The sequence below is a fragment of the Myotis myotis genome, unplaced genomic scaffold (genome assembly GCF_014108235.1).
Source record: "Myotis myotis isolate mMyoMyo1 unplaced genomic scaffold, mMyoMyo1.p scaffold_m19_p_19, whole genome shotgun sequence".
NCBI lineage: Eukaryota > Metazoa > Chordata > Mammalia > Chiroptera > Vespertilionidae > Myotis > Myotis myotis.
This window is the reverse complement of record NW_023416323.1, coordinates 38,292,946-38,304,384: the sequence shown is the minus strand read 5'-3', so window position 1 is coordinate 38,304,384 and position 11,439 is coordinate 38,292,946. Positions and strand designations below refer to the sequence as shown.

The window sequence follows — 11,439 nt, the reverse complement described above, 5'->3', positions numbered from 1 at the left end:
TGGGAGGCAACCAATTGATATGTCACTTTCACATCAGTGTTTCTCTCTCTCCCCTCTAACTTCCATTCTCTCAAAAAAAAATCAATGGAAAAATATCCTCGGATGAGGACTAACAAAATAACCACCTCCCTGCTCCTGGCTTGTCAGAAGACGGAGAGGAGACATGGGCTGTGGACAGGTTGGATCTGTCACTGGTGGCTGTGTGTGATGGCTACCACCAAATTGAGGGTCTTCGAAGGGCATCCCCTCTCCATGCCTCTGCTCAAAGCCTCGGGCCTCTCCCGGCTCCCGGAATGAGGGGCAATGTATGTCTGAAATAACTGGTTTCAATCCCTGGAGCTTGGGGAGCGTGGAAAGCAGCTGTAGGCAGGTGCAGAGGGACAGGTGGTAGAGTGTGGTCAAGAGGACAGTGCCCTTCCTGCACGGAGGGGGTCCATCTGGGGATGGCCAGGCAATGCGGTAGAAAGAACCCCATCTTAGGGGAAGGAGGCCTCAGTTCGGCTCCAGTAGTTGAGACAATGACTCTGGGTGACTGGGAGCCAGGTTCTTGCCCTCTCTGGGCCTCCCTGTGTCCACATGTAGAGGTGGTCAAGTGGCCACCTTGCTGCTCTTCTAGCTTGAGTTCGGTAGGAGATACTGCCAATGCTTGGCTCATGTCCCCTCTATGCTCACTGCCCCCCCACACCTCCACTTCACACACACACACACTCCTGGCTTTTCTCAAGGGGCACCTGTGACTCTGCCTGAGGGCTTTCTCCATGGAGCAGAGCAGAGAAGCCCCTGATGAGTGATAGTGTGACTGTCCCAACCATCCCCCAGGAGGATGGGGTAGACTTCAACCCAAGATACAGACACTGATTTGGTCACCGAAAGAACATTATTTCCAAAATTCAGGCTACAGGTGTAGCAGCTCCCCCTCTGTGGTCTCTGCCCACTCCCACCAGACACTAAGGTACCTTTTTGGCCATAACCACCTTCTGTAGAATTACCCCTAAGCTCCCCCAGATCGTGGAGGCTGGATGGGCCTCCCCTTCACAGCTCAATATGCTCTGTTTGGGGTGACGTCCTGGCTGTGTCCTGGGCAAGGAGCTTGGTGAAGAACGCCACTTCCTCATCTTTCAGCTTCTGGGCTGCCTGGGTGGGGACGCCAATCTGCAGGTACCCTTCCTTCTGGTCATACACGGGCCAATGGGGCAGCCCCTCCCCGTTGGGGTTCCTGGAAACAGAAAAAACATCAAATAGAAAAGCCCCAACGCTACTGTGTGGTCCCAACAACTCACAGAGATTTGTAGGGACACCAACCCCCAGCTTCATCTCTCCCAAAAGACTCAGATGCCCCCATAGGCAGGGACCTCCCCATCTCCTGGGAAGCCAGTCCCTTTGAGAGCTCTCATGTCACAGGTCTCAGGGCCAGGAGTTTGACCATCAGTGTCAGAAGCTACCCCTCCCAACAGATACGCCCTGCCCCTCCCCAGCCCTGCTCTGGCTGCTCACCCATTCCGAGCGAAGTTGGCCCAGAATTTCATCATCATCTTGCTGAGTTTGATCTCCTCTTCAGAGGCGCCATCTGGAGGGAAGAAGAGGAGAAGTCTTTGCTACTCCACGTGTGGTCGTGGGCCGGCAGCAGCCACACCACTTGAGTGCTTGTTGGAAATTCAGAATCTGAGCCCCGACTCCAGACCCACAGAGGTGAAAGCTGTGTTTTAAGAGGACACTGGGTCCTCTGTGTGCACTTGAAACTGGCTAGGTACTGATGGAGGACTCAGCCCAGGGCTGCAGTCAACACATAGACCTTGGTGTTCTCTGCCCGCCCACCCATCCCACCCTCCCTCTTCAGAGTTGAAAGGGATCCCCAACAGCCACCCGCCACCCAGGATTGTCCTTCTAGGGTGTATTTTCAATCTCAGCCACCGCTCACATTTTCATTGGTTCTGAAAAATAACAGAAGTGCAATGACCCTAAGAAGTCATCCAGTCAGGATATGGCACTGCTGTGTCCCAAACAGGCCTGAGGTGGGTTACACGCAAGTCGTCCATCCCTGCTGATAGTTAAGGTATTAAAGACATTTAGGAATATGATCTTTTAGAGAAAGGTTAACACCAATTCTAGCCTTACTCTGACACTCTGATAGACCCTTGTGAGTGGGACCTGACTGGGGACATTCTAGCCCGTGAGCAGGCCCTGTCTTACTGATGCCCATTGTGCACGGCAGAGCAAGAGAGAGGGGACCTTTGTCGTTCAACCTGTCACGGTGAATTCGGGAAATGAAGTCTCAGAGAAAAGGAGAAACCTGCCCAAGGCCACCAAACCGAGCCCTGACCCCAGACCCCCTACCTCCAAGGGCCATCACCTTTCAAAAATGGAGCCCCGAAGACTGAGAAGATTTCATCCCCGTGGTCCCCTATCACCGTCTTGGGCCTCGTGTCTGCCAAGAAGCTTGGGCGATACCGAAACTCATACATGTAGGTGGGGGCGCCGGCATCTGAGAAGACATGATTGACGCACGTTCATTTTACCCGTTCCACACCTGCATGGTGTCTAGGCCTCCGGAGGCCCTGAGCACCCAGGGAATTAGTGGCATGCCTGGGTCCTGAGCACAAAACAACAACGTGAACAGCAGCTGCCCACGTGAGTGCCTGCGATGTGCTGGACAGTGTCCCGCACGTGAGGGATCCGCATCATGGACAACTGAGATTCTGCAAAGTCTCCTGGAATGCAGACTAGGTGAAGAGGGACCCTAGAAAAGGAAGGACCCAGAAGGAACACCTCCTCGCTAGGTGACCTCACACCCCACCCACACAGCTCTGGGTCAATGCCATAATTCCCGTGATAGACCTAACACACACAGGGATGGACAAGAGCTGACCACAGACATGGAATTCTCCAGAACACCTGCCCCCACACCTGCCACTGCTCACCCCTTTGGGCTTTGCTGGTTACAGACAACACTCCTGATCCTATGCTTGGTTTCACTCCTCCCCCGGCTCCACTGGATTTGACCTTGGAAATCTTCCAAGACACATCTCCAAGATTAGCCATCCAGCCCCACAGACCCCATCATTCCAGGTGAGGAGCGCCTGTGGCAGATGCTGTTGGTGCCTCGCCGTATCCCTACTTCTGGGCTTGCCAGCCTGGCTTCACCTCCAGCGTCTGCAGCTCTTGGCCTGAGGTCTTCAGCCAGCAGAGTCCACTCTGCCCCTAAGTACAGCAGGCCAGAGCCCTAGGGAAGGAGCCACCCCTTGGGAACAGCCTTTAACCAACAACTGATGCAGTTGGAGGCTAAGTACCCCAGTTCCCTCGTCACTCAGGATGACCCTGAGACATGTCTTCTGCTGCTCCCCAGGGCCCCGGCTCCAGGTGCCCACGGGGCACACGTGCTGGACCGTGCAGCAAGCCTGGCTCCCCCTCCTTCCCACGCCACTTCTCCACTCCTCTCCTGGTGTCCCTGGGGTCACCTCCAAATAAACTAGCAGCATTTGGATCCTTTTCTCAGAGTCCACTTCTGGCAGAAACCAAAACAGGACAGCGACCCACCCCAGGCCACATGGAACCAGCCTCAGAGACCTGTCTATGCTGAGGGGTGGGCAGGAGAGACAGCGAAGTGGGTGGGGTTGGTGTCCCTTCCTGTCCAGTCTCTGGGACTTACCTCTGTGGCCACGTGCCACAGTCACAGCTGGGACACCAAATACCACATCTCCCAGCAAATCCAAGAACCGGTCTTTCTTTTTGACAGGGTCGTCTGTCCCTCCTAAATACTTCTCAATGACCGCTGGGATCAGTGCCTCAGGGATGTTCTGAAAAGGAACCAAGAGTGAAAGGGGCTGCCACCCCGGTTCGGCGACACAGCTGGCTTCTCCCGCCAGTGAGCACGGCTGTGCAACCCCTCCCTCCCCCAGTGGCAACCCACCCTCCCCCAGTGGGAATGTAGGAAAGGCCAAAAGTGGGAAGAAAACACTCTGGCCCCAGTCTACATTCTGCCATTTAAGTGCTCAGTGACCTGGGGCAATCCCCGGTCCCTCCGGGTCTCAGCCCATCCCGGGAATTCCCTAGACACTTACAGTGAAGGAGAAGGACTGCCATAAGAGTGATGAGGCCGTCTTCTGGTCCAGCTTGCCTTCAGAGATTGGGTAACCTATCGTCTGTTAAAACACAGGTTAGCAGTCGTGACTCATTTGGGAACTAACGGGAAGAACCAATCTGACCAAACAACCAAACCAATGCAGGCTGGGAGACAGCTTGTCAGGTCTTTACGGGCAAGGTCTCTGATGAACTGGGCAAAACCAATGAATGAAAGGGACTTGTATCCAGAAACTCAAGGAGAGTGAAGAAGATGAAGTAAATGTTAAAAGAAGCCGATTTAGGCCTCTGCAATGTAATGCAAGCTAGTGTTGAAGGACAGAGCCCTGGGGGATGACACAGACCTCACAAATACCCTGCGCATCTAAGATGACCCATGAATCCCCCATCCTGTCATCATGGCTTCGTTACTTCATCATAATCTTTGAAACCGGGCTCAGGTGAGAAGTGCACAACAGCTCTGCACATAACCATCCCATCCAAACATCCGCTCTAAGAGCCTTGACCAAACTCTTAACACTGCTCCCAGCACCATAGGCTGGGTCCCTGGGTGACTGATCCCAGCCCCCTGAGAAGGCTCTGTGCGGCCAGGAGAAGGCACTGTCTGCTCCAGCCAAAGCCTGTCTCTGCCCTTAGAGCTGTACATCTACCACCCAAGCTGTCGCTCAAGGACCTGGGAGCTGTTCCTCCAAAATGCAGACATGCAGAGGATAACTCTGCTCTCTCTCCCGGTCCCTAACTTCAGTGGGCACCTCGCTGCAACTGACACCCCTTCCTGCTGACATACACACAGGAGAGGTGTGCTTCTCCTCCAGATCAGTGCCACTTCACAAATCCAGGGGCCTGGTCTCATGGCCACCTTCCCAACCCCTCTGCACAGCAGCCTTTACAGGGCTCCAGCCTTGAGCCTCAGGGTTTTTAGCGGAGTTCACACTGGATCTTACCCCTGTTGCAGTAATATAACGGAATGAAATCTGTTGCTACCACCTCCACTAGTATCTGGCTTTATCTTTGACTGAAGGGAAAGCCCTTCCTAACATTTAGAAGTCAATTTTACCTCAAGAGGAAGGAAGCTCCTCTGACTCTTTCTAATTGTATGACAAAGAGCTTGCCTGGGGATTTATGGAGAAACTGGAAAGAATCGAGCCCAAGGAGAGAGGCTGCAGGGCCCCAGGCCTTACTCCTGAGCTCCCCTCCTTCCCAGGGCTCAGTTTCTCCATATGCACAATAATTCTCTCTACCGGCACTGACATTCCAAGGTTCATAGACTGGAGACAATCAGAGTTTGGTAGTGGGGGCCCCAGAGCTTCACCACCCAGGTGTCTGTTGGGCCATCCCAGGGAAGGTTTCCATGGAAATGTCAACTCATGCAGAGGGAACAGCTGCCCTGGACCCAGAAGTGAAGGGGGAGCGGGGAGGTCGGGAGAAGGAAGAGATCCTGCGAACAGAGATGGCAGGGTGGTGGGATGGGCACAAAGGCGAGTCTCAATGCCCACACAGGCTCACCATTGGAAGAATCCATCCGAATTCTTGGTGGTTGATTCCGACAATGTATGGAACGGTGTTGAGCTGCTTTTCAGCCAGAAGCTCCTCCGGCATCTTAGGCAGCAGCATTCCATCAACCACAGAACACATTAAGGGCTGGCTCTGGGAAGAGGACATAACAGTGTTCATGCTGCCCTCCCCGCTCACATCCACTTCCTTCTCTCAGCTCGTCTGAGCACGGCCAGCACCACACACCTGTGTGCCTGTGGGCAGCGGCACAGAGCTCAGGGTCTAACAAAGGAGCTAAGTCTGTGAGGGGACTTCAAGAGCTTCCCTAGCTCCATCCTGGCCCATTCCCCTGGGCTCAGTGGACATAACAGGGCCCGCCTGGACTGTTCCGCAAGCTGACCCTGTGGCCCTGTTTCTGTAAGAAAACCTCAGCTGGTAAGAGCCCAGGGCACAGAGCGAGGAACACAACAGGAAGAATGTGGCAAGTGCCGACTGTAACCATCAAAAGATCTGAAAGACAGTTTGGCAATTCCTGGTAACACTTTCAAGACAGAGTTCTGAGTCTACATTTCCATTCCTAAGAACTCACCCTAAGCAAGGTGATCCTGGAGGCACATGATGACGTCTAGGGGTGCCCGTGCTGCTCATGATGGGGAAAGTGGGATGGCATTGAGTAAATAAGCTCCTTTTTAGTTCTTACCATGGAATACTATAAAAATAAAATTATGGGAGGGTACTTCATGGTTAGGAAAATATTTCTGTTAGATTGTAATGTTAAGGATGTTTTTTATTTAAAAAATCATAGATACATGATAGATAGATAGATAGATAGATAGATAGATACATAGATGGATGATAGGGTGATTCATCAGAAAAAGACTAGAAAAGTAAGTGTCAACATGTCCATGGTGACAATCCCTGGGTAATAACATTGTAGGTCCACTTCCTTTCTTCTTTGGGCGTATCTGTACCTCTCCTTTTCTCCACTTCACAAAATATAAAAGCTTCCTCTGAGTATTTAACTATGAAAGCAAACGTGTTTTAAAATATGGTAGCAGCACAGACACTCTGCTCAGCTCTGAGGCAGATGGAGGGGTTCTGGCAGCTCCCAGCGCCTTCTCATCTGGTTCTCCGTCTTTGATTCTCTCCATGTCCTCTCCGGCCCCATCTCCCACACCAGGCTCCCAGGTGTGTCTGTGTCCCCTGTCCCATCCCAACCCCTACACCCCCCTCCCCTCCCCTCCCCCATCTCACTTGCTTCCCCCAGCCCAGCTCCCTCCCGCGTTCACAGAGACTGCTGTCCTCCTTCGTGGGCATGGACAAACCACAAGACACCCTGTTCTTAGTGAGTGCTCATGGCCTCCTGACATGTGGATCTGGCTTGAGGCCACACAGCGACACTCAGCCCAACTCTCACAGCTGCCTTCTCTTCCTCATAATTTATACCCACCCTGCTCCCCAGGAGAAGTGAGGAGAGTCCTCATGGAGAAGGGATTAGGAACTCAACCAAGTCAGGAGGAGTGTTGCAGGCTGGGGCTGGAGATGATTATGGCCCCAGGATGCTAGCGGAGCCCTGAGCTCCTGAGGCGGGGGTTGGGTCATTAGCTTTCCATCATTTCCCTCTGTGCAGAGGGCCAGCTTTGAACCCAGGTCTTGTTAATAATGGTTAGCAGGTCTCCCAGGGAGCCCATCTGTACCCACATCGGGGGCAGGAACACTTACAAGAACAGAGACACTTTCAGCTCCCGCAGACGCTCCGAAGATGGTCACAGAGCCTGGGTCCCCTCCAAAGTTGGCAATGTTCTCCTGGACCCAGCGCAGCGCGGCCAGCTGGTCTAAGTGACCCCAGTTGCCCCGGCTGTGTTCATCCCCTGTGCTGTGGGTAAGAGAATGGGGAAAGGGGAGGTAGAGTCATCATGGCAGGATTCCCAGGACCACAGCTTGGGCTGGGGGCTCTAGGTGAGCCCTCCACAGCCCAGACTCACAGGTGTAGCATTGTTTGTTTAGCTCTCCATTCATTCACCTGCCATGTACTTACTGAGTATCTGCTATGTGCCAAACACTGTTCTAAGAGCCCGAAGCAAAATAGGCAAAATCTCTAACTACACGGAGCTCACACTACAGATCGTCAACAAATAAACAGGTTCATATAAGAACATAACACCAGTTAGCGAAGGTGCTCTCAGGGTAAATAAACAGGGTCACGGAAAAGGCAGGGGTGGGCAGTGCGGTCTTATTTCAGATCAGATGTCTAGGGAAGGCCTCTCGGAGGCAGCCTCATCTGAGTAGAGATCTGAATGAATGAGCACAAGAACCTTGCAAATATCCAAAGAAAGGAATTCCAGGTGACAGAGATAGCACGTGCAAAGGCCCCAGGGTCCAGTGAACAAAAGTGTGAATGCAGAACATGCAGCCAAGAGAAGGAAGTATTTCAAAGAGGTGTGAGGGGTCATATGTGGATGTTGCCAAGGATGGGCACAGAGCTGGTGGGTCACTGGAGACCTCCTCCTCCACCAGAAGAGTGCGGTGGTGTGGTCTGAGTAGAAACCTGACAGGTGTGGGGAGAGGAGAGACTGGAAGGAGGAAGGCGTGGAGAGCTGATGGACCAGTTTTAATGTAACGGGGAGCAGAGAAATGGGCCGGGGGGTGAAAGAGATGAAGAATGTGAATGAAGGCGTTGCATGCTGGTACATGAGTCCCCTATCGCCCTCCTCCAGCCCTACAGGAATTTCCAATGAGTGTCTATCCCACCTCCTGTCCACAATTCTTCGCAGGATCCAAGGTCCTGGGGCCGGTGCATTGAGAAAACCTACCAGTAACTCTGCCCTAAGGAACCCTGGCTCCTGTCTCCACAGAGACTCCATGGAGAAGATTCTAGCCTTGGTTCATGCACGTGCCAAATGCGGAAGCAAACAGGGCGAGTGACCCCGACATTCATCCTGAGAGGCTTGTCCTCTGGAATCAGATGCTCCGACACCTCCCAGCTCCAGCCACACGTTCCATCACCATTGAAGCATTCACCGAGCTCCCGCCCAAGTCTGCCCTTCCCTCCTTCCCCATGAGAGGTGAGGTGTTGAACCTGCCGCTCTAACTGCTGTGCTGCTGTCATTCCCCAGGTGTGCCGTGTGCTGTGGCAGCACTGGCAAAAAGGTGGTGAGCATTTCAGAGGCGGGAATGTTTCAGTTGGGCCTTATGGGATGCATAGGAGTTGGTCAAGTAGAACAGGCATTCCAGGCAGAGGGAACAGCACATGCAAAAGCTCAGAAGCAGGTGGACCAGCGTGGTTGGGAAATGAGACAGTGTGTGGAGCCCAATTATAAAGGGATTTGGATGCCTTCCTGGGGAGCTGACATGACATGACCCAGAGCTGGGTCCTGCCACCCTCACTTCAAGGGCCCATGTGCTGTGTGGGGTCCATTATCTTACCTGAAGAATCCCCAGATGCCCAGGCGGTACTGAATGATCACCACCACCACGTTTTCATGGGCAGAGAGGGGCAGCCCGTCATAGGTTGATGCCCCGCCCACCACCAGACCTCCTCCGTGGATCCACACCATCACCTGGACAGGGAGGAAGCAACCACACAGGTCACAGATAGGAGCAGAGCTGGGAAGGACCTCCAAGGGTTGTCTGGTGGATCAGGACTGAAGGAGGCTGTTCTCTAAAGCTCATCAGCCCCCAGCAAAGGTGAGGCAGGCAATCGCTCTCCTCCCCACTCCCCCAGCCAGGGCCAGGCCACCCCCCACCCATGCACCTGGCTGCCCCTGCCTGTCTCTCCAGCCCCAGTGCTGCCTGCTCCCAAGGCTCTTCATGCTGAGAACAGCATCACGGGAACGGCCGAGGCCAACGGGGTCATCTTCCCCCAAATACTCCCATCATCCTCATGCCTGGGCCCCTCACTGTGCTCAGCACACTCTGCCTGGGAAGCCCTTGGATTTCAGGGTCATTAGTCACCTCTGTGCGGTGAATTAAATTCCTCTCGTGTGTGTGAATGACTATCTCAAGAAGCATCCATGCCCCCAGTGGTATCTCTTGCTCACATCCGTCCCTCTGCACCCCAGGGACTGCCCCCAGCAGACCCACCCCCACCTTCAGGCTGCCCTTCTCTGGGCCTCTACCTATTGAGGAAATGCTGACTCACTGGGACACTGCCCCAGCCAAAGACAATTAGGAAGGGAAATTAGCTCAAGAACATCTCAGATATTTAGGCAAAGGACAAGGACAAAGGACACTGCTTCTTGGACTGCCCCGGGCTCTGCCTCCACACCTCTGTGCCACCCTGGGACACTGGTCAGAGCAGCATCTTTGCGGCTGACAAACACCACCCATTGGCTCAATTTTTCAGAGAACCCTTGCCCTGATCCTGCCAACCCGACTGGGTGGCCTTGCCTTCCCTGATTCTCTGTCTGTAAAAGGAGGGTTGGGGTGTTGCCTTCTCGGTGAGGTTCCTTCAAGCTCTAACTTGACTGGAAAGCATGCCTTAGGTTCTCTGGCAATCAGATTCCTAAGCTTGCAACTATCAGTAGTCACGCTTGTCCCTCTGTTCACATGAGAGAACGTGGAAAGAACTGACGATATGTTACAGATGTACAGCGAAGTCCCCGGAGGCACCATGACTATCGCTGGGGGAAACTGAGGGATGGAAAACATGTGTTTCTTGGGGTCACATGGCCTGGCCAGGGAGAGCAAAGGAAGCCCAGGGTCCCTAAAATAGCCGTGGCTGAGACACTCCCCCCGACGCTGCCTTCCTCCTCCCCAGTCCACACCAGGAGATGGCTCCTATATGGAACGCACACCTTACCGGCAGCCTGCTCTTCCTGTTCAAGTCTGCGGGAGTGTAGATGTTTAGGTAAAGGCAGTCTTCGGAGAACTTGAGAGGAATGTTATCCTTTCTGTTGGTAAAGAGCCTCGAGAGCACCTGGGCTGACTTGGCATCTTGGGAGCACCTTGGGGAGGTGGGGGGAGTTGGAGAGAGATATACTCAGGTTCAGCTGGAGCTGCGCACAGAGCCGTGGCCCGGGAGCTCTGTGCTCGTGCAAAGCTGCTCTTACCAGAGAGAAGATGTTGAGTGGGTAGGAAGCCATGAGCGGGGGCCCTGGGCCTCACTAAAGCCTCCCAGCATCATGTATAGCAAGAAGGCCTGGCTCCTCTCCTCGTCCTGGCAATTTCCGATGCACCAGATCATGGACAGGAGGCTGCCTAGCTACTGCCCTCCTGGGAGATAGTGTTCCTGACACCCTGGACGAAGTCCAGCTCTGGGCTGGGCTCCCACGGAGGGTGCAGTGGGGCCATGCACCTCGACCAGGTAACCCAGGTGGTCGAGTCCACAGGAGCCTCCCATTCACTCGAATGTGGGGCCTAGGACAGGTCAGGGGTGAAATATTTGCAGGGCGACATCAGGAGAACTGCTGCAGCCCCCGGTTTCCTAAGTGACCTTTGGTGACAATGTGACAATTGGTGAGTCCTCCCCGTGAGTCTGGCATTCACTATTCCTGGTGACCAGGTAACTAGACACACCTGGGAACTGAGAACTTGCCAGGTCCACACCCCAAAGCACTCCCACCCACACCCCTGCTGGCGTACCCCACTCTCCAAATATAGCGAAGTCCAAGTCAGGAGAATATAGAATCAGTACCTCTGATCCCCATCACCTCCTTAAATTTTTAAAAAATATATTTTATTGATTTTTTTACAGAGAGGAAGGGAGAGGGATAGAGAGTTAGAAACATCAATGAGAGAGAAACATCCATCAGCTGCCTCTTGCACACCTCTCACTGGAGATGTGCCCACAACCAAGGTACATGCCCTTGACTGGAATCAAACCAGGGACCTTTCAGTCCACAGTCCAATGCACTATCCACCGAGCAC

The 11,439-nt window shown here is 53.6% G+C and overlaps 1 protein-coding gene across 1 annotated transcript in view; it reads right to left on the bottom strand.

Moving 5' to 3' along the window:
- Window positions 1–858: 858 nt before the first annotated feature.
- The window catches only part of CES1 (carboxylesterase 1), a 138,069-nt gene continuing 127,488 nt past the window's right edge, over window positions 859–11,439 (bottom strand). Inside the window, exons 3-12 of the mRNA XM_036346851.1 lie at window positions 10,373–10,517; window positions 8,998–9,131; window positions 7,294–7,447; window positions 6,378–6,593; window positions 5,584–5,778; window positions 4,059–4,139; window positions 3,647–3,794; window positions 2,351–2,482; window positions 1,495–1,567; window positions 859–1,216 (exon numbers count right to left, since the gene is read on the bottom strand). Coding sequence (XP_036202744.1) covers window positions 1,033–1,216; window positions 1,495–1,567; window positions 2,351–2,482; window positions 3,647–3,794; window positions 4,059–4,139; window positions 5,584–5,778; window positions 6,378–6,593; window positions 7,294–7,447; window positions 8,998–9,131; window positions 10,373–10,517 — 1,462 coding nt within the window. The 3' untranslated portion in view covers window positions 859–1,032. The remainder of the gene's footprint in view (window positions 1,217–1,494; window positions 1,568–2,350; window positions 2,483–3,646; window positions 3,795–4,058; window positions 4,140–5,583; window positions 5,779–6,377; window positions 6,594–7,293; window positions 7,448–8,997; window positions 9,132–10,372; window positions 10,518–11,439) is intronic.